At 37.2% G+C, this 23,142-nt stretch overlaps 1 protein-coding gene across 1 annotated transcript in view; it reads right to left on the reverse strand.

Moving 5' to 3' along the window:
- TMEM131 (transmembrane protein 131) overlaps positions 1 to 16,282 on the reverse strand; it is a 128,510-nt gene extending 112,228 nt beyond the window's left edge. Inside the window, exon 1 of the mRNA XM_004686145.2 lies at positions 15,844 to 16,282. Coding sequence (XP_004686202.1) covers positions 15,844 to 16,024 — 181 coding nt within the window. The 5' untranslated portion in view covers positions 16,025 to 16,282. The remainder of the gene's footprint in view (positions 1 to 15,843) is intronic.
- Between the last annotated feature and the right edge of the window lie 6,860 nt (positions 16,283 to 23,142).

Consider the following 23,142-nt stretch of genomic DNA (forward strand, 5'->3'; position numbering starts at 1 on the left):
TCTGTACTCCTATCTCCTATCTCCTTGTAATAAAGCCTCTGGTAATGTGTCCCACTCAGAAAAGAGATGTTCAGAGAGAAACATAAATATTCAGGAAGTATGTCAAGCAAAGCTGGCAAATGCTGGCAGGGAAGCCTGCACAAAGCAAGTGACCTCAACTTGCCTTCAAATGGAAGGGACCTGACCATGGCAAGTTTCTAGGCTGTTATCATGGGAGTCAGACTCCATCCCCTTAATCCAGCAGTCTTTCCACCAGAACAAGAATATGACAACATTTATGTTATTTAGCTGATTTAACTCAGTAAAGTACAATCTGTTGATGTATGACTATCAAGTATGTGTAAATTAAAAACTTTTATTTTCAAACTTACAAAAGCTCTGAGGAGAAATCACCCTGTACCTAGTGCCTATCTTAAAGCCAGCTCCCAAAAGATACCCGGGTGGGGAGTAGGAACACAGGGAGGAAGAGACAAACAGAACTAAGTGTTGCTTTATCACTAGTTTCTTTCAGGCCCAGCCCAAGTTCACTTTGCCCTCTTCTCTGCACCATTCTCCCCTCGGCTCCCTGCACACCCTCTCCCCCGGCCCCAAAGATATCCAAGTGTCTATTTTACCTTTTCAAAAACATTTCCTTTTCAGAGTTTAATTAATGATGTTTTCAGGTCTTACCTTCTATCTTTGAAAGTAACTTTCTACCTGATACTTCTCTAGCCAGGCTGCTGTTTTCAAGGTCTTGCAGCACATATTCTGCAGTGATCTAGAAACAATATCTACCCACTCATCAGGTGAAGATTACCCATATATCACTGTAGAAAAACTGCTCAAATAATAAAAAAAAAGTTGATGTACTTAGTCTACAGAATAGAACCATGAAACTGAAAATCAAATGCCTTCTTAGAGAAGTAGTTGGTATCCGCTATATGTTTACTTCTAAAGCACAAAAACATATTGCTATATGTTTTCACACAACACTGGCCTATCTGGAGTTACCATAAGTAATGCAACTTCCCCATCTTTCACAATTTGTCTGATGTTGTGTTGTACAGAGATCTCAAAAGATCCAGGTTAATCTACCTCTGTAAACCAAGACCTTGGCAACATCCCATTCCACTTTCCTTGTTGAATGATAATTACTTTAATAGTAAAGCTCTAGTCTGTCTACAAATGTTTCCAGGAATGTTCTGCAGTGAACTAGATGCATAAAGTGTGAGACATCTTCTGGGAGTATCCACTTGGCAAAATTGTTTCCCTACTGAAATCTGCATGGAATGGAATGCAAAATTTGCATATTATTATTAAATAAAACACATCACCTTAAAGAAATGGCTACCACTTTAGGGTATATCCTCGGGTTCCCCAGGCCCCAAGGAATTGTTTAATAAGGAACATGAGGTTATTAAGAGCTGCTCCTAGACACAGACATTCCATGTTGTTTCTTTCATCCTAAAAGAGGGAAGATGTAAATAGAAAAAGAAGAAAATGTGGTGAAAAGTACTGTCTTCTAAGTAAAGATGATCAAAAGTAACTTCTCAATAAGTGCCTAACAACTCTATTAAGCATGTTTATGCCCACCATCACTGCCAAGTCCACAATCAAATGAAATTACTTACTCCAAAGACACATACAGCGGGTAAATGATGAATTGGTATGTGATGAAAAGCCATACATATCTTCATCTTATCCATTTAACAGTCATGAGGCCCAAGTCAGAAAGCAAACAGGTAGGAAAAATGGCTTGGCCAATCAGGGTCCAGGTACTGTACAAGCCAGTGGCAGGGGATGACAACTCCTAGTATTTTCTGCAACAATCACAAAATACTGAGTACAGCAGTCAACTACTTGCTGGTGGGCACATCTGACTTTCATCCAGGAATGTGTCATGGCAAGAAAGCAGTAAAAAGAAGCCACAGAAGGTTTCTTCAACAAATATCAGTTAAAAGTGACTGCATGTCACCTTTAACTGTCCATGGACATAAAAAGGTTTCATTTGTTTTTAATGCAGCTTATGGAGGGTATTCATAGTAAAAATGACTAAAGTATTTTACAATCCCACATTAGTTTTGCATACTGACTTCTATCTAGCTCAAATAATATTAAGAAATATTGTATTAAAAGATATAATAAGCCCTCGCTTAACGTAGTGATAGGTTTTTAGAAATCGTGAATTTAAGCCAAATGATATCTAACAAAACCAGGTCCTTGAGTTTTGTTCAACATTGTTTTTGCTCAATGTTGGCCAGTATAACAAAACAACAGTAAAATAAATGTTTTTCAAGGACCTCCTGTACTTCAGAATTCCATCAATAATTATTTAGGAATATGAGTAAGATGGGAGTCAAATATAATACAAAGACAGCTGTGCAAGTGAAATTGAAACCTAATCACTTAGAGTTGCACAGAAATTATTCTGTCATTATTAAGTACACATAACCCTTCCCAAAGAATCTTGGATAAAGGTCAGGGAGAAAATCCTGGGTCTACAACATTGACATTTATTAAAGAGCACTCAAACTGTTGACAAGCAGGAGATGATACTGCTAAAGGCCTGACAGGAAAATAACATGTTACACAAGAAGAGACTAGCAGTTCGGCACGATAAAAAGCAACAGCACAAGAAATTAACTGTGATAAGGGGGATATCATGTTAAAGAAGAAGAAAAGAAACTGGAATACAAGGTAGACTGACACCTAAATTAAAGCTGGGGCCAAAAATCAGCTACACAAGTTTGAGAAATTTCTGTACACTGCTATGGGCCATGAACTGAATAATTCTCAAAGCATAACTTTGTGAGGAAATCCATAAAAATAAACATCTGAATTCTATATGAAATTAAAGTCAGCTACCTTTAAATACTATCTATGATAGGAAAGCTGCCCATAACACATTTTTTTGAAGCGTTTATTTACAGTTTCATTATTTCTAATAATCTTTGTGTGTGTGTATGTAGGTTAAAAAGATAATCCTCAATGGATCATTCTTCTGTACAAAAAAAGGGAAAACACCATCTAAGGCCCTAATTTCAGTAACCTGTGATCATGTTAGGCCATAAAGCAAAAGGGAATTAAGGTGTAATCAGCTGACTTCACAATAAATAAGATTATTCTGATCACTTGACAGGTCCTGAACTAGATACCCACATGAAAAAAAAAATGGATTTGTATCTTGCCATATATAAAAATTAACTCAAAATGAATCATAGATCTAAATGGAAGGTCTAAAACTTATATAAGAAAATAAATGAGAAAAATCTTTGAGAACCTTGAGTTAGGCAAGGACTTAGATATAATCCAAAAATATGATCTAAAATTAATTTGACAAATTGGACTAACTAAATCAATTAAAAAACTTCTTTTTCCAAAGACACTGTTAAGAGAATAAAAATACAAGTCATATAGATATAGAGGAAAACTTTGCAAATATATTCCTGAAGAACTTAAAGACAGAATATATAAGAAACTATCAAAATTCAATAATAAGGAAACAAAGCAATATAAAACATAGGTGAAAAATCTGAAATGGCACTTAACCAAAGAAGATATATAAGTGACAAACATGAAAAGATGCTCAATGCTGTTATTCAATGGGGAAATACAAATTAAAATTACATTACTATACACTTGGCTATATACTATATTTTAGTCATACTGTAAAATGACTAAAAAATAAAGACTGACCATCTGACCATACTAAGTGTTAACATGGAGGCAGAGAGACTGGAACACTCACAAACTGCTGGTAGGAATATAAAATGGTACAACCATTTTGGAAAACAGGTCAGCAATTTCTTAAAGTTAAACATATACATATCACATGATACAAACATTCCATTCTGAGTTATTTACCCAAGTAAATGAAATAATGTACATACAAAGACTTGTACATTAATATTCATTTAAGTTTTATTTGTAGTAAATTGCTAAAAAGCGGAAGTCCACATTTTCATCAACATGTGAGTGGATAAACAATGGTATATTCATACACTAAATACTGCTCAGCAATGAAAAGAAATAAACTTGATAAGATAAGCTGGTTGAATCTCAAAGGGATTGTGACAAGTGAAAGATGTCAAAGTCATAGTCTCAAAACTGCACACATTGTATGATTTCATTCATCTGAAGAAAACTACAGTGATGGAAATAGATCATTGGTTTCTGGGATTAGAGCGTAGACAGAGAGTATGACTATAATGAACAGGGGGAGGGAGATTCATAAGATAATGGAACCATTCTGTATTCTGATTGCAGTGGTGGTTACACAGATCTATACCTGAATGAATTTATAGAGTTGCACACACACAAAAAGGCAATTTAAAAAAAGTGTTAAGATAGCATATTATACTCATACACACATCCATTGTATCTTCCACCTTCTCTTTTATACCCTGTTGCTTTCAGTGTAGAGTGCATTCAAGAAATCAATGAATGTCAGATTCTGAGGCTGTCATCATTTTTTTTAACAGGCATATACTAAAAATCCATTATGTGGAAATAATATGATTTATTGAACTACATATGCAGTTGCCAATTTTTTATTACAAATATGTTATGAATAATCTGGTGTAAATGTATTTGTATTATCAGACGATATTTTCATGGTCATTCCTCTGGCATGGACTGCTAGATCCAAATTGTAAAGATGTATTTAATTGTGTCAGACACTACAACAAGTTTCTTTCCATCAAGGCAGTACTTTTTTGGATAAATAAGAAATAAATATATTACTTGGGTTTTTTTTTATACAAAATGGGTATTTATCAAATTTTGTTTTTTTTTTCTTTTCTCTGTGCTTTTAAAATTTTATGTATCTTTTACATCATTCTTCATTTTTGTGTAATGTATGCTTTCTTCTCTCAGGTATAGTCCCTGTGAAATTCCCACCACCAATTCATCCATGCACCATTACCATAGTCCACATGCTCTTCCCTCCCGTTTCAATTATTCCTTTTCCTCCTCCCCTGCAGAATGTCTCTGATTTATAGTTGCCAGTTGATTCTGATTTTTAATTTATTATAATTACTTTTTTCCCTAACCCTTGATTTGTTTCCTCTACATTCCTCCTATAAGTGAAACCATCTGATATTTTTCTTTTACTTTCTGGCTTATTTCAGTGAGTATAATCCCTTCCAGCTCCATCTGTGTTGCTGCAAATGGCATTACTAAAAATGGAACTTCCATACTACCTGGCAATTCCACTCCTAGAAACCTACCCGAAGGGCACAAAAACATTAATTCAAAAGGATGCCTGTACCTCTACATTTATTGCAGCACATTTTACAATAAGTAAGCTATAGAAACAATCCAAATGCCCCCAAATAGATGACTGTATACGAAGATGTGGTGTATATATATATATATATATATATATATATATCCAATGGAATATTACTAAGCAATCAAAAAGATAGTTGTCAAATTTTAAATGAACTTTTAAAACAACAGCTTTATTGAAATAAATTCATACAACATACAATTTGCCCATTTAAAACACAAACCTCCATAGTTTTAGTGTATTAACAGTCTTACAATCATTATTACTATCTAATTCCAAAACATTTTCATTGTAAAAGGAAATCCCATACTCCTGAGCTGTGACTACTATTTTTTCCCTTCTTTGGCCCTAGATAAATCTACTTTCTGTCTCTATCTACTTCCCAACTCTTGTCATTTCATTTAAGTGTGTGTGTGTGTGTGTGTGTGTGTGTGTGTGTTGGGGTGCTGTCACATAAGGACTTCATTCACTTTGCATAATGTTTTCTCAAGATTCATCTATATTTGTGGCATGCATCAGTAGTTTATTCCTATGTATGGATGAATAATATTCCATACTACTCACCCATTCATCAATTGATGGAATATTTTAGCTATTTCCACTTTTTAGCTATATGAAAAATACTTCCATGAACATTTCTATGCAAGTTTTTGCATGCACTCTCTCTCTTTTTGTATATATTTACACCTAGAGATTTGCTGGATCACATAGTAATTCTGTATTTAGCATATTTTAGGAACTGCCAGACTATTTTCCAAAGCAGCTACACCTCTTATACTCCTAAAAGCAACATATGACATTCCAATTTCTCAACATCTTTACCAGCACTTACATACATCTTTTTCATAGCAGTCATACTAGGAGGTTTTAAGTGGTATATCATTTTGGTTTTGATTTGTATTTCTCTAATAGCTAATAACACTGAGGATATTTTGGTGTGCTTATTGTCTATCTTCTTTGGCAAAATGCCTATTCAGATTACCTGTCTATTTTTTTTTTAAAGATTTATTTATTTTTGCATACAGTACTAGGGTACAGGCCAGAGGCTCAGGGGCAGTGAGAGGCTTCACCAGAGACAGAGTGGGGAACAGAGCAGACAGATGGACGAAGTACACTGCTGAGGGGAGCAGGGGGCGGGTCAGGAGAGGTCTGCCATACCATGTGGTCACCTCCGGGGAAGGCAGGAATCGAACTCATGCGGAAGTGGCCCTAGATTCTCAGTGCTGTGCTTTAACCCGCTGTGCCACCAGGAGGGCCACCTGTCTATTTTTAATTGGGTAGTCTCTTACTAATGAGCCATAAGAATTCTTTATGTATTTAAAAATAATTGTCTCATGTGATACATGATTTGCAATTTTTTTCTCCTATTCTATAGATATCTTTTCCCTTTTTTGACACTGTCTTTTGAACACAAAATTTTCATTTTGATGATGTTCAATTTGCCTATTTTTCTTGATGTTGTTTGTGCTTATGGTGTCTTATCTACCAGGGAACTCAACTCAAAGTTCTGTATCTGCAGTAGACTGCATAATGGCTTCCCAAGATGTCCATGCCCTAACTCCCAGAATCTGTGACTGCCATCTTATATGCTAAAATGGATTTTGTAGATGTAACTAAGGGTTTTGACATGGGAAGATTATGCTGGAATATCCAGATGGGTTCAAAGCTATCAGTGGTCTTTATAGAGGGAGCTGGGATATTAGAGAGACAGAAGGTAATGTGATTAATAAAATAAAGAAGTTGGAATAAAGCAAACCAGAGGTAATATGAGGAAGGGGTCATGAGCCAAGGAAAGCAGGAAGCCTCTAGCAGCCCACAAAGGCAAAGAAACACATTCACTATTTAAAATCCCAGAAAGAACCTTCCAACACTTCACTTTGAGGCTTTTGCTCTTCAGAACAAAAAAGAATAATTTGTGTTATTTTAAGCCACGATAGTTGAGATGAGGGAAGAAATATATCGGTACACTAATGCCATATGTTGATTTTTTTTTTTTTACTTGATAGATTACCAAACTTTTCATTTGTTTCATTTTTACAACCAACATGAATGCTGTGTATAATCAAAAAAAAATTTTTCCCCAAACCAACCACTAAGCTGTATGCACAGAAAGAAGTATTTATTATACTGTCTCATTTTACTGGATATTAAAATCATGTATTATACTACCATAAATGAGCATCCCATAACTGTATTGGCAACCACAGAAGAATTGTAGCTCAGGGAAAAAAAGAAGTAAGGACTGTCACCCCACTTGCATTTAATATGAGGATTAAATCAGATTAAGACACGCAAAGCAATTAGCACAGTATTTGCTTGAGACAAAGAAAACACTTAAAAAATATTAGCCGTTACCAAGAACTTAGGCCTTGCCAATTATAGGCAAGGACTGTTTATATAATATAGTCCTGAAATGGTAAAAACAATTCAAGTCCATATAACTATTACCATATCAAAAATACCTTTTTTCTTTTTGGTTCATCTTTAGTTGGTTACAATTTACTATTTCTCCTACCAATATAAAACTCAATATATTGAATCCCTTAAAATGTGTGGTCCTCAAAGATGATCCAGTCCTTAACCTCCAAAAGCTCATAATCCTATACAAGTATAAACCAAGCACCGTCAAGAAGGAATGGATAATATTCAGAAATTGTTTTCTATTTACAAGATTCCCTAAGATTCCAGTGAAATTGGATCTAATTATTTTCTCCCTGACAAGATCCTCAGTAATCTGTTTTTAACCCAAAAGAAATCTCCAGTATAGTGAGGTAAATTTTTAAATATGAAATAATCCCACTACACCTGAAACTTGGCTTCTGCTACACAAGCTCCAAAAAGAGAAATTATCTCTTGGTACTGTTAACCACTGTTTCATTTCCCATTTGTCAATCAAAAAGCAATGCTTCAGATGCTATCATGACACCAACTCATTGAGGGGTTTTGCAAAATGATCCAATTTGAAAAGTACACTGCCTCTCTTATACCTAGCTCTACCAAAAAATTTATTGGGAATAACAAACTATAACTCAAAGTTCTATAAAAACAGTTAAATTTAGAGAGCACCTTTATTCTAGAAATAGTTCCTGAGAAAATCTTCTGCTTCTAACTTAATCATTCCAAAAAAGAAAATCCAGGAAAGACCCTTGCCATATACTATGAATACAAATTGCTAATTAATTTGTTATCAAAAGAGCTGGTTTAGCCTATGTCTCAAACTTTACCATTGAAACAGTTTTTTACTAGTGCACACTCTAATCAAAATAGAATACTTTATGTAGAAAAAAATCAGATGATCAAAATATTTTGAAATCACAACTGACTTGGAAAATAGCTACAAGTTGCTTAACTAAAGTTTAAATTACATTTCATTTCATAGGTAACTAATCTAAGGAAATACTTCTGACATGCAGAAATTTTATTGCAAATACAAAGTATATTTCTCTTTCTACAAACAAAAGCTACATGTTCACAACTTTTAGTCATACAATGATTGGAATAATTTGCTCAAAAATACAGGTCTGATTTACATAGCAAGTAGAATAGATATCCAGGAATGAGACTAATTGTGAAGAAGATGAAAGACATGTATACTGAAAACTGCAAAAGGAAATTAAATTCCCTATGGAATCACAAGGAACCCCAAACAGCCAAAACAATCTTGATAAAAAGTGAACTGGATCACCTATTTTCTAATTTCAAAACTTACAACAACAACAAAAGTGTGGGTTTGGCATAAATACACATTAATGGAACAGCATAGAAAATACATAAACAAACTGTCACATATATAACTACATGATCTTTATATAAAGATTCCAAACCTCTCAATGGGGAAATAACAGTATCTTAAACAAATGGTGCTGAGAAAACTAGGTATCCACGCACAAATGAATAAATCTGGACCCTTATTTTACATGATACTCAAAACTGATTGAAAAATAAATTCTAAGACCCCAAACTGTAAAACTCCAAGAATAAAATGTAAGGAGCATTTCATGACACTGTATTTGGCAATCATTTCTTGGATATGAGAACAAAAGTACAGACAACAAAAGCAAAAATAGATAAACAGGACTATATCGGACTTAAAAATTTCTGTGCATCAAAGAAAACAATCAATAGAGTAAAGGGCAAAGAAAACAATCAATAAAGGGCCACATACAAAATGAGGGAAATATTTGCAATCATCCACATGATAAGAGGTTAATAGCAAAAAAATAAAAAATCTCCTATAAATTCAGCAACAAAAGTAACCCATTTAAAAATGTGTGAAAGATTTGAATATTAAAAAAAATAAGTAGCTGATAACCATATAAAAAGATGTATAACAGACATACAAATCAAAAGCACAGTAAACTATCACCTCATCCATTAGGGTAGTTACTATAATTTAAAAAAGCAAAATAACAAGTGTTGCAAGGATATAGAGAAATGGAACCTTTGTGCACTGTTAGTAGGACTGTAAATGGTGCAGCTGCTATGGAAAACAGTGTGGCAGTTGCTCAAGAAAGTAAAAATAGAACTACCATATACAGGATCCAGCAATCCCACTTCTGGGTATGTTCTCAGAAGAATTAAAAGCATAATCTCGGAGATATTTGCAGGCCCAAGTTCACAGCAGTATTAGTTACAAAAGCCAAGAAGTGGAAACAACCCACATGTTCATTAATGGATAAATGGATAAAGAAAATGGGAGAATAGTATATACATACAATAAAACATTCAGTCTTTGAAAAGAAAGAAGTCTTGTCATATGTGATGAGGAACCCTAAGGATCTTATGCTAAGTGAAATAAGTCAGTTACAAGAGACAACTCCAACATGACTCTACTAATGATATATTTAAAGCTGTCAAATTCGCAAAGACAGAAGTAGAATGATGGTTGCAAAGGGCTGCAGTGGAGAGAGATGGGGAGATGGTGGTAAATGGGTACAATTTCAGTTTTGCAAGATGAAAAGTTCTGGAGTTTTGTTACTTAACAAATATGAACTTTATGTTTAAAAGTGCCTCAAAAGGTAAACTGTAGGTGCTTTTTACCACAATTATATAGAAAGTAATGAACAAACAAGTAAAGCAGCCTTGACAAGATATGACAGGCCATGTAAAGGAACCTTAGAATTTATTTGGGCATTTTTCAGACCTTTTCTTTAAGTGCTGTATGCAATAAAATGAATCAAAAAGTCATGGCTTTCTTCTTTCATCTGTGGTTTCAAAGCAGTTTTACACAGGAAGGAACGAAAGAAAAGCTTATCTAGTACTACAGATGAAACTAATTACCACCCAATCCAAAAACACCTCCATAAGAAAGAACAAAGCATCAGAACTGAATTTCTTCTGTAGCTGCTGGGTCGCAAATGAAAAGTCTGAAAAAGATTTTCCAGCTTCAAAAACTGATGCCACTACCAGGCCTTGGATTATCTCCAGTTCTTTCAATCCAGGGCCAGTTTATACAAATGTTTCACACATACAGACTATTTTCTAAATCATGATACCAATGTAGAACTAAGGAATATATTCACAGAATTCAATATAGTTTAATCTTAGCACAAGCAATACACCAGATACCTAAATGATCATGGCAAGAGGGTCTTCTATATCAAGTATCTGTTCCATGGGTTATTCATTGATGGGTTTTCCTTTAATTATGTGTGTGATCCAAAATGGCCAAAGGTCATTTTTTAATAAAATCAAGTTTTAGTGTCTTGCCATTCATCTACTGAGCTATAAAAATTGGGGACTGTAACCTCACATCACAAAATGTATACATGCTTCACTTACTCTTCACCAAAGTTCCAGTGCTAATATAGCATTTTAATGGTTAACAAGTCAGTAGGAAGTGAGAGTGATGTTTAGGACTTTTTTAAAAGTATATGTCATTTGCATACTGCATATTTTGATTTTTCATGAACAGGGGAGTTTGCTGTTTCCCCAACTGGCATATAATACCACAAAATCAACCACTGTCATATTCATTCATGTATTTATTCATAGCTTGTATGTAGGGGCAGATGGCATGGGACAGAATCCTGGTTCCACTACACACTTGGCTTGGAAATAATCAGTCAAATTCTCTGTACCTGGTTCGTGATGTAAGTTGGGGATTGCTGAGGATCTGAAATTTTTAAATCCAAAAGTAAAAGTGATAGTTTAGGTAAATGTAAATCACTTGTTTCAGTTATAAGGACAGGCAAAATGTAGGGAAGCAAAACTGGTGTCACACTATGTCCTAGTGACGCCTGCATCCAAGTTCAGTTATATCTGTACTATCGACTCTCAAACCAGGTCTCCAGTTTGAGAAGGAGCGAATAAGGTCATTTTAAGTAACACTTTATTTAAAAAGGAATGTCTGTTAGTACTTACTGCAGATGTTGACAGTGATTCTATCCAACAGATATTCCAGTTTGGGTGAAAATAATTAAAGAGTTAAATATGACTAAGAGTAAAATGAATGACACGTGATTAACAAACACAATGCAGATTCATAGGGGACTGCTGGGCTGAACAGAAATGCAAAAAATTGGGAGATGGGTGCCTAATGCCTTGCCCAGATTGGAGGCTGGAGACATGGGAAAGCTGGTCAAGAGAGTCAGTAGGCATTGATGCCACTTAGTATAGGGTCAAAAATGATTCCCATGTGGCAGCATTAATAAAAACTGGAAAACTAGTGGTGAAGTGAAAATTCTGTTCTGGACATGTATAATGAGCATGTGTTGTTGATTAGACAAGCATATGCAGGAAGACATCCAATGTGCAGCTGGAGAGGAGTGGCTGGTTACTAGGGCAGGATGATAACCAACCAACAAGTACAAAGTCACAGAAACTAAGGGAGAAAAGTTCCAAGAAGCAGCTATCAACAGAGCCTGCTGCACTTACAGCAGATAGAAAAAAGGCCTTCCATCTGACAGGCCAATCAAAAAGTTCAAGTCACGTGCAAATGAAGTTCTAAAATATCAAGCACCCTGCAATGATTTAAAACTTTCCCTAAAAGAAATTTGGCTTATTATTACTATGAATGTTAACAAATTAGATGGTTTTACATGTATTACCCAAAGCTGCTCTCCATGGCAGATGTTATGTGGCTTGATTATAAGGATCATCAAGAAAAGGAAAGTCATTAGCAAGAGAAAGAGGACACACTTGTTTCAACTATAGATGATGATGCTCCTGGCAGTAGCCAAAAGCTTTCAGTAAAACTAAGCAACAAAGTTTCCTTAGTGAAGAAATTTTAAGGAGGTAATATTCTGTTTACTAGTCCCTAAAACTCTACTCCCATACAAAGGATTAAAATGCCTCCTGGAAAATACACTTTGAAAAATACCTTTTCATTGTAAAGTAATAATTTGATTAGGTAAAAATAAGCCAATATTAATTCTACCACTCTAAGACACATCATCTAAACAAATTCATTTTTATCATTTTTCTTTATTCCTAAACACTTTTTTTTATATGCTTTGAGATAAACACTTTTGTGCCCTTCTGCACTTCTTTCTGTACAGCTTAAAACAAAAATTTGTACATTAAACTCAAGTATTTGGCAAAACAAATATTAAAAATCCTACAAAAACTGACAAGTTTGCCCTGCCATAATTAATGAAAATAAATGATAATGAAATTTAAATTGTCACAACCAAGAATCATATTTCTGAAAATTTATATAAGCTTATATTCACTAGATACATAAAATGCAGTTTTTTATTTACAATACATTAAAAGACATCAAGCTTTCCAAAAACTCATTTCACAATGAAACCATTGTACATCATGTATGATGTTTTTTGAAAAAGGTCTTATTTGCTAGTCATGGTGGGTTGAATTATAAATTAAAATACAACTAAAATTATACATTTAATATATACACACATTTTCACTATGTATATTTAATGTATTTTCACTTCATTTTCATTATTTGCAATATCTAGACCTTAGCTTCAAGAAAAATCTGGATACCAATCCAGAATAAGCAAGTTATTTGTAAAAATTGCAGTAATTTTTACTTCACAAATTATAAAGCCAATGTTCTCAAGTTTCATATTTTTGGACTAGTGATCACACACACAGAGATCAGTTATGATATAGGTGTATTTAGACATTAGGATCTTAAAACAAGGAACAGTTTTTTTGTTTATGCTCTGACTGAAAAAAATTAACATCTAACTGCAAAACTGCATTAGGTAATCTAGTTATTTCTGCTGCTTTTCTTGAGTAGAAAATTGAGTTTTATTTTGTTTTGAAGATTCTCCAGTGAGATTCTGCCGCAACAAAGGAAAACTATGTGAACATACAAAATACCCAGAGAAACATTAAAATTGTAGGTAAATCTTTGAAAAATTAAACCAGTTTATAGTACTAAAATGAACAACAACAAAATCCTCAAGGATTTTTCTCAGCTATCTTCAGAAATCTGCACAGACTTGTTTAGAAAACAACAATACCCTTTGGGGGCAAATGTATTTGTGCCCCCTCCAATGCCAAACTCATATCACAATCATGTAAAGAATCCATCTCATTTTTCCTACTTACTCAAACAAAAACAATACTATAATGGGATCAGTAAGAAGGTTCAAAGTATAGGCATTTTTGTAGCCACACTTAAGGAACACTTGGTTAGAACCAGTTCAATTTATGATGGGTAGAGGTTCTGTATTAGCATACTAAGCATCCATTCAACTCTTCTTTTTAAAAATGATGTACACTGGTTTACAATACTGTCTATATCTTGACAAGCTACTTTGTACAAATTGTTGCTACAGATACAACATGGGCCACAAAAGATGTCTAATTCTGCCAGGACCACTGTCTGATTCAAACACCTTTCCTCTCTGGCAGCTATTCTCCTAACCTGGCCCTTCCATTCAAGAGCATGAGAAAGCCACTAAAATTTATAAACTGTACAAGTGGGAAATTAGCAAATATAAGTGAGGTTGACATTTCTCAAGCGAGGACTTTATTTACTTAGTTATACATGATGAATTAGCATATAAAATGGCCATTGCAGAAGGACAATACAAACTTATTGTGTTTTACTAGACTAAATCATTGTTTTATTTCTCTGTGCCAATGGCCCATGAAAATAGTAATTCACTCATACAAACGTTAAGTGTCTACTGTGTAGCTTCGATTGTGCAAAGTAAGCAAAGGAACACAAAAGTAAGGGCACAATTACCTGCCAAGAATTACTGTAAAGCTCGAGAAGACATAGACATTACTGAACTAGATTTACTGGACACCAACTACATGCCAGACTGTGCTGGGCACAAAGACACACATAAGAACACTCAACTAAATGCACATCTGTAACCAGTGATGATGAACTGTGACAGATACGATTCATCCTAAAGCAACAATATTTTATTCTGGGAACAGTCTTGCTTGTTATTTCCAACTGCGTTAATTCTGACCGACTAGTTTAGAGAGTTAAATGAGGGAATGTAATGTTTTGAACAAAATAAATAGTAAACTGAAACAACAGTACTTTAACACAAATTGTATTTGTTGTTACCTTCAACAACAATTAAAAAAAAAAGTGACTTTAGTCATGTAATAGAACATCAACCCAAATGTTACTGTGGCAAAAGACTGTTTTCCTGTAATGGTAGTTTAGTGTGAAAAAGGAAACTAAAGTATCAAGTTTGCTTAACTTTTAAAGAACCATTCACATTCAGCGATTTCTTCATTATTTAGACTGTGACCACTCATTTCCCTAGGCTCAAAAACAGGTAGTGCTGACAAAATCACACAGATTTGTTTTTTTAAGTTACAAAGCACTTTTTAACTCTGTAAAAAGGTTTCATGCAGTTTTACAGTCATACAGTATGAGAGATATTAAATAGGGTCAAGTCCCTAACTCTCAATTATAGAGGTTTACAAACCAGAAACTTGTCATTTATTTTTCGTCTTTCATGCTACAGATAATGGCAACCAATCAGGTATCTTAAATTTTAAAAAATGTAAATAGACTTTTGACAGCTTATTAGAGAAATAAACAGAAGTGCAGTTAAGGTGAACAACAAGCTAAACAATCACCAATACTGCAAAGTGACACCGGACGGAAGTTGAAGAAAATCCCACGATTCCCCTTGAAGAAATGTTTGAATACAGTCAAAGTAAAATCGTTTTGAAGTCCTTCCACCAGTCTCGCTATTTTTACTACATTTTAAAGTGAACTCTGTTTGCATGCCGTTATTAAAACCGCAACCAACAAGGGGGAAAGGGGTCCTAAAATTTGCCTATTAACAGCAATCAAGTCTAAAAATATGCCCCTCGACATAGTGAGCCAAGTGGCAACAGGAAGTTTTGAAATGGCAGTGACAGGAGACAAGGGGAAAGAATCACTGAGAACAAGAGCAACTCCGCGCGGTCCACACCGCGAGTTGATAGCCGAACTGCAAGTTCGCGACTCGAGACCCGACTCCACCAAGCAACTTCGGTCCAGACCGAGCCTCGCGCCCCACCACCCTCCGATCCCCACGCCGCGGCCCTTCCTCCCGGTCGCAGCCCGGCAGCGGCCTCCGCCAGAGTGCGGTGACAGCCGCGGAGCCGGGGCCGGGAGATGCTGGCCGGCTGACACTCACCTTCCTTCTCCGCCCGCGCCGCGGCCACGACGACGGTCATCACCAGGTGCAGCGCTCCCAGGAGGCCCGCGGCCGCGCTCCGCGGGCCCCCACCGCGTCCGGCCGCGGGTTCCAGACCGGCCCCGGCGGACGTGGAAGCGGCGGCGGCTCCTGCTGCTCCTCCTCCCGCCCGCTTCCCCATCCCTGCCGGCCGAGGGCCGCCGCACTAGAAGTCCGGCGCGGCCCTTCTCGGCAAGGCGGCGGCGGCGGCGGCGGCACGGGAGCCGTGGTCCGGGCTGTGGCCGCGGCGCCGGGGACAAGAGCGGCTCAGTGCCCAGCGCTCGGACTCCGGGCGTGTGTCTTGAGTCCGTGCGTGCGTGTGAGCCAGAGTGTCAGTCACGGCCTCCGTCTCGGCATCGCCTACGAGGAGTCGAAGCAGAGAGGCCGCGGGTCAAGCGAGGCGGGCGGCCATACTGGAAACGGGCACGGGCCGCGGGCTCTGGGCGCTGGCCTGCAAGGGGCGGGGCGCGGTGCTGGGCACCGCCCCCGCCGTGCCGTCACCTGGGCGGTCAGTCTGTCCGCCCCGCGCAGTCCAGGAGCGCGAACTCCTTGTCCAGCGCTCTAGGGCCCGCAGCTTCTCCGGCCAGGAGGGGCGGGGGCAGCACCACCCCAGCTCGTCACTGCTGCCCCGCGGGGAAGGAGGAGGAGGCCGGCCTGGCCCGGCTGCCAGGACTTATGATGGCGGCTCAAGCTTCTTGGAGGCAGTGACCGCGATCATGTGGAGACGGGGAGCCTTGCCGCGCAGCCGCGTGGTACGTGGGCGGGGCCGGGGAGGACTGCGGGGTGCTTGGGGGACCCTGCGCGAGGCTCGGACGCCGAGACGAACGCCGGCATCTCCGGCACTGCGGTGTGAGAGCCTTCCTGAGGACTGAGTGCGTTTCCGGACCTCGAGACCCAGAGCGGTAAATCCTTCCCGCTGACTTCGGATCGCACCTCCGCCTCCCAGCCGCTTCGAGAATAGCCACGGCGGGGTTCAGTTCCTGGTGGCCCTTCCTCGAGACAGGGCCGGCTCTTTTCATCTTTGTTTGTTCGGACACGTAGTACCGAGGAGCGCTTAATGGAATCCTCGTGTCCTTAGAATTGTGCCCATTTTGCTGCAGATAAACCTTGTGCGGTGTGTTTTAAAGCTGGAGTTACCTTAGACGGAGAGGGTACGTTGCTCTTTAGAAAAGTCCAGCGGCCCTGCTGACTTTGTTCATCTCCGAATGATTCTTAAGACGTTCCTGTTTACGTTATTTCCTTCAAGGCCCAAAGCAAACGCTGCTCCTTTTAGTTTCCTTCACAGAGCCATCACCTGCCTTAAGTTGAGGATGTGTGTGACTTTTTAATCTTTATTAAACAATTAAGTGATGGCGCCACTGGAACTTCCAAAAGAGCAGAATGAAAGCTGAACGTGTGAAAACACAGAGACGTAACAGAGAAAGTGATCATTTTGAATACCAAACTTCATTGAAGTCCTAGGGAGAGTCCTTTTCTCATTTTCACCATTTAACTTTTAGCCCAGAGCCACTTACTTATACTCAGCAGCATTTGTTGAATGAAGGGATATACTTTAAAAGCCAGCTCCACCCCCAAAACATCTTAGGACAAAGGGAGTTAAAATTTCAGAATTACCAAGGAACTAAAGTACTGTGCCATCAGTAGTCTCTTTTGTTAAGCAAGCACTTTATTTTGTCTTTAAATTACTATATTTTAAAATGCCCACACCATGATTTTGTAAACGCTTCCCCCACCCCACTAACTTTTAGTATCAAAACTGAGTAGTGAGTTCTGTTCTTGGCGTAATGACATTGGAATAATTCTAAGTTGACATTTCCATATTGATATATGCCTAAGGCAAGAGATTTCTGGAAGACTTTGTAACTCACTGAAGAAATCAAGCCCAAGAATAAGTAGTGCCTTAGCTATGTCAAACAAAGCTTATTTTCCTAAATGGCATGGACTTAGCAGCCCTTCCCCCATGACCATGTTCAGAGCACACAAGCCTCTCCAACCACAAACTGCTCAGATTTTCTTACACAGGACTCAACCTCATCCTCTGATTAGCCTGAGGCTCAGGAACCCCATGGGAAATAACTTGCATATGTCTGTAATTGGAGCTTAGACATATACAGACATGTTTGATGGAAGCTGATTTCCCATGAAGGTAACTAAACTTACTTTAGGGCCTTTCTCTTCCACAAGTTCCTTCCAAGCCTTTGTAGCTACTATATACTTATTAGCTTGTATTCTTCTTAAAGTCCCTCCATAACTATGTAAAATGATAAGGTACACTCTATCTGAACATCCCCAATGGTTGAATGACATTAGTGGCAACAGGAGGGGTGTTGAAAAAAGTACATTCCCAGGAAAGGACAATAGACTACAGGCAGAGAGCACTGTAGTAAGAGAAGGACTCTTGATAGACAGCTTGGTGAAATTGTGTCTGAAAGCAACCAAAGCTGAACCAGCACCACCCTGTCACCCCCATCTCCCTCTACCCATGAGCTTTGCACAGGAGAGATCTCTGAGTAAAAATAAAAGTAACTATCACCAAGGACCCTTCTGAAATTCTCATTAGTTGTGCTCAACTGATTATAGCTTCCGAAAATAGTTTTGGGCATTTGGCAGGCTATTTAGCTGGCAGATTGAGGGAAAATCTGATCAACCAGTGGTTCTCAAAGTGTAATCCCCTGGCACCACTAGCAGCAGTCATATCGGAGAACGTGTTAGAAATGCAAATTTGCAGTCCATATTCTCAGACCTGAGAAATCAGAAATTCTGGCTTGAGGTTCAGCACTCTGTTTAACAAATCACTTGGCTGATTCAGCTATACACTAAAATCAGAGATTGTTGCACAAAATTGATGTATGGTAGGAACTGCAAGTTCAGAATTACTACTTTGCCCTCCACCCAGTTTTACTAGTAAACCACTATTGAAAGCAGAATTAAATGGGGCGCAGACAAAATTGGGTTTAAATGCCAAAACTGCCTAATGCTGGGCAAATAGTTCACTTTCTGAATTTCTTGAATTTCCTTGTCTAAAAAATAGTATCTGTGACATGGAGGAAGATTAAGCAAGGTATGTGTATTAGACTTATAGAACAGTACCTGTCAAGTATTAGGAGATTGTTAGAATTAGCTATCATTGAGAATCTGCTTTTTACATAAAAACATTTTAGGAGTCAGCTAAGGGGAAAGTCCCAAAAGCTCATGGATTTATATCACCCCGCTTCATTTCACAGAATATTTGAGTGGTATTACAAAAACACTCTTACTAATAAGTATAGACATGAATTAAAATTGGGAAGTCCCAGGGCTCCATGTCAAAATTCCTGGCTGAATGCACATGGTCCCCTTGTGTTCATCTCTACTCTCTCAAGTCGTAACTTTATGACATTAGCCAGACCTCAATGGCTCTACTGCTGTTGCCACTCAAGCACCGAATAGACATCTTAAACTTACGTGAACTCTAATTGTCTCCCCAAGGCTGCGCCACCTGCAGATTTTCCTATCTCTAGGGCAATTCCAGCCATCCACTTGTCTGGGCCAAAAACCTAGGAGTGAGTCTGTATCATCTCTAAATATGTCCAGAGTCTAACTTCTTCTCACCACCCATGTGGTATATTTTAGTATGAGCCTTGTCATCTTCTGCTTGGATTTCTACAAGGACTTTCTAACACATTTCCCAGTTTCCAACTGTAAAAGGAAAATTTTCCATTTACCAAACTTGCCTAGGTGGTATCAAAATGGAATGCTCAACTGACTTTTGAAACAACTGATAAAACCGTGATAAAGGACTGTGAGCTTTGGGTGATGTCTAGGCCAATTAAACCTAACTGAATGCTTGTTCCTGTCTAGTGAACAAAGGAACTTGTTCTGTTAACACTGTTCTTTCCTTTACAATGTGCTGCTTTTCATAACCACCATGAATTGTCTTCCCTCTTTTTTTTTTGTCTTCCCTCTTTTTAACATTTAACAATATCCTAACTTTTCCCAGTTCAAATTACTCCGTGAATTCTTTCTCTAGTGTTTTTTCTTGCCTAGCAGTATATAAAACTCAACTTTGACTTTTTTTTAAGTCCAGATAGTTTTTAATTTTTGACATAAATTTGCATAGTTATAGTCCATTGTCAATACAGCAACCAAAATGACCCTTTTGTATTTTTTATTGAGTTAATGTTGGTTTACATCATAGCTTGGATTTTGAAAGTAGAGATATCCCTTCCCCCTTTGCTGATGTTACTATGGTGCTCCTAACACTAGCGCACCATAGTCTACCACCCATAGTCTATTGTACTCCCTCCCTGCTATGTATTTGCCTTTCCTCCTTCCCCTCCACCTCAAAATGCTTCATTTCTGTAGTCTGCTTTCAAGGACTAGTTTTTGAGTTTGACTATATCTAACCCTTTGTCTGGTTTCTTTATATTCCACATATAAGTGACACCATCCAGTATTTATCTTTCTCCTGCGACATTTTGCTTAGCACAATCCCTTCTAGTTCCATCCATGTTGCCCCAAATAGCAGGAGATTCATCTTTTTTTTTTAAATCACTGAGTAGTATTCTGTTGTGTACATCTACTACATCTTCTTGATCCACTTGCCTGTTTTGGGGCATTTAGCCAAGTTCTATGGTTTGACTATAGAAATACGGCTGCAGTGAACATAGGAGTGCAAGTTCCCCTTTGAATTAGTGTATTTGTGTTCTTTGGATAGGTGCATAGGATTGGAGTTGCTAGGCCCATTTTTAATATTAGGAGAAATAATATTCCATACTGTTTTCCGTAGGGGCTGAACAAGTTAATATTCCCACCAACAGTGCAAGTGTTCCTTTGTCTCCATGTTCTCGCCAGTTCTTATTTCTGGTTTTTTTGTTTGTTTGTTTGTTTGTTTTTGATATGAACCATTCTCACTGGTGTGAAGTGGTACTCGTTGTGGCTTTTACTTGCATTTCCCTCATAAGTAACGGACATTTTTCATGTGCCTTTTAGTCATCTGTATGTCCTATTTTGAGAACTACTATATAACTGCCCATTTTTTTATTGGGTTATTTTTCTTTTTGCTTAATTATATGAGTTTTTTGTAGATGTTTTACATCAGCCTCTTGTCAGATGTATGCTGTGTAAATATTTCTTCCTATTCAGCTAGCCGTCTTTTTGTCTTAGTTATCATTTCTTTTTGCTGTGAAAAAGCTTTTTGCTTTGATGTAGTCACAATTGTTTATATTCACTTTTGTTTTCCTTGTTGTTGGGGATGAATCCCTAAAGACATCACTGAAGCTAATGGAGTAGTTTGCCTCTGTTATCATCTATGTGTTTTATGGTTTCTAGTCTTACACCCAAATCTTTAATATATTTTGAGTTGATATTTGCATATGGTATGAGGTTTTGAACTAACTTCATTCCTTTGCATGCGACTGTTGAGGATTCTCCAACACCATTTATTGAGGCTTTCTCTCTCCAGTGTATGCTCTTGGCTCTTTTGTCATATATTAACTGTCCATATAGTTGTGGGTTTATGTCTGGGGTCTAATTCTCTTTCGTTAATCTGTGTGTCTGTTTTTGTTCCAGTCCCATGCTATTTTAGCTATACTTTTATAGTATAATTTGAAGTCTGGAAATGTAATATCACCATTTTTTGTCTGAACTGTTTTGATTATCTGGGGTCTTTTGTGGCTTTATATGAATTTCAGTAATGTTTGTTGTGTATTTTTAAAGAATGCTTTTGAGATTCTGATAGGGATTTCATTGAATCTGTATAATTCTTTTTGTAGGACTTTGTGCCTATCAACAGATCACTGGATAAGGAAATGTGTGGAATAGATGCTTAATGGAATAATACTCATCTATACGGAAATATGAAATTGTTGCCTTTAGGGACAAAGGAGATGGATCTTGAGGTGACAATGTGGGGTGAGATAAGTTAGAACATGAAAGACAGTCACTGGATGGTTCACTCATTTGTGGAATTTAAATAACCAATGAAAACAAACTGGCAAAGTACAGCAAAAATAATCCAAGGCTTTGTGAAAAATACACTTGTTATGAGAGGGAATAGTAGGGAATGAAGAGGGGGTAGGGAAAAGATAGGACCGGCACAGTTTTGGTGGAGGGTGAAGCATGTGCATATATGGAAGTATGCAATGTACTCTCAAAGTTATATAGCATGAAAAAAACTGATAACATTTGAGGTAAAATTTTATATTTTAAATACGGTGTTTAAAGCCATAAAATATGGCTGGTAAAATGTCTGTCTGACCACAAATTAACAAGTCTTCTGAATATTCTTTAAAGAAAAATATCAGCAAAGAAATAATCTACAAGTCTCAAGGGGAATATCTGTGTTTTAGAGTTAGAGTACGTTGTTGTTTTCATTTGTATACTATCATAAAGGCTTGATGTTTTGAATCCCTTTGATAGTACAAGTAGGAGAATATTAACAGTCCTTGATCTTCATAAAATAGGTGCTCTATCGTATGATCGTAAACAAGAAAACTATTCCTTTTATAAGAGAAAATATTTTCTTTTGACAATGTGGTTTCTCATTTGTGAATAACCTCATTCAAAACACCGTAGTACTTTAGAGTAAGAAATGGACCTTAAATATTTAGTTAAGTCTGACATAAAATTATCTCCATCACTTTCAGCTATTGTTTGGCAACTTACACAGACTCTCTAAATCTGTTTCCATAGTTTCATCTTTAAAAAAAAATGTTTAAAAATAACTAGCTGTAAGGACTGAATTAAGAAAGTTCCATGGAACTAACATGTGGTGGATGCTCAAGAATGTCGCTTTGTGATAATGATGATTATTACGGAAAAGAACATTGGGTCCTAGAAATGAAAGAACTTGTCCAAGGTAACGACAGGGCAGAACTATGTCTTCCCAAACCAGGATTTTCTCTTTTGTTTCATTATTATGTTGATTAATTTAATATTTTCGATCTCTATAGTGTTTTATTTGGCAGAATACTCAAAATTATTGTATTAATTTATAATAAGTTTACTGTGCTACCTAAATGATAATAGGGAGTGATTCAGTAATCTCCTAAGAGGTGAATCAAATGATTCCTCAAGATGTTCTCACTAAAAAATATTAGCCATAGCTTAAATTTTTTTGAAATCATTAGCTCAAGCCCAAATACCTTATATGCATCAGGGTGGGCCACATTATACTGTGATGAGAACTAGCCCCATAAATCTCCATGACTTAAAATAACAGATTTATTTCTCTCTCCTATCTAAGATCCTGGCTGGTGGAGTCCTCTTTGTCATTGTAGC

This window comes from Condylura cristata, unplaced genomic scaffold (genome assembly GCF_000260355.1).
Source record: "Condylura cristata isolate star-nosed mole 26May11 unplaced genomic scaffold, ConCri1.0 scaffold00020, whole genome shotgun sequence".
NCBI classification, from domain to species: domain Eukaryota; kingdom Metazoa; phylum Chordata; class Mammalia; order Eulipotyphla; family Talpidae; genus Condylura; species Condylura cristata.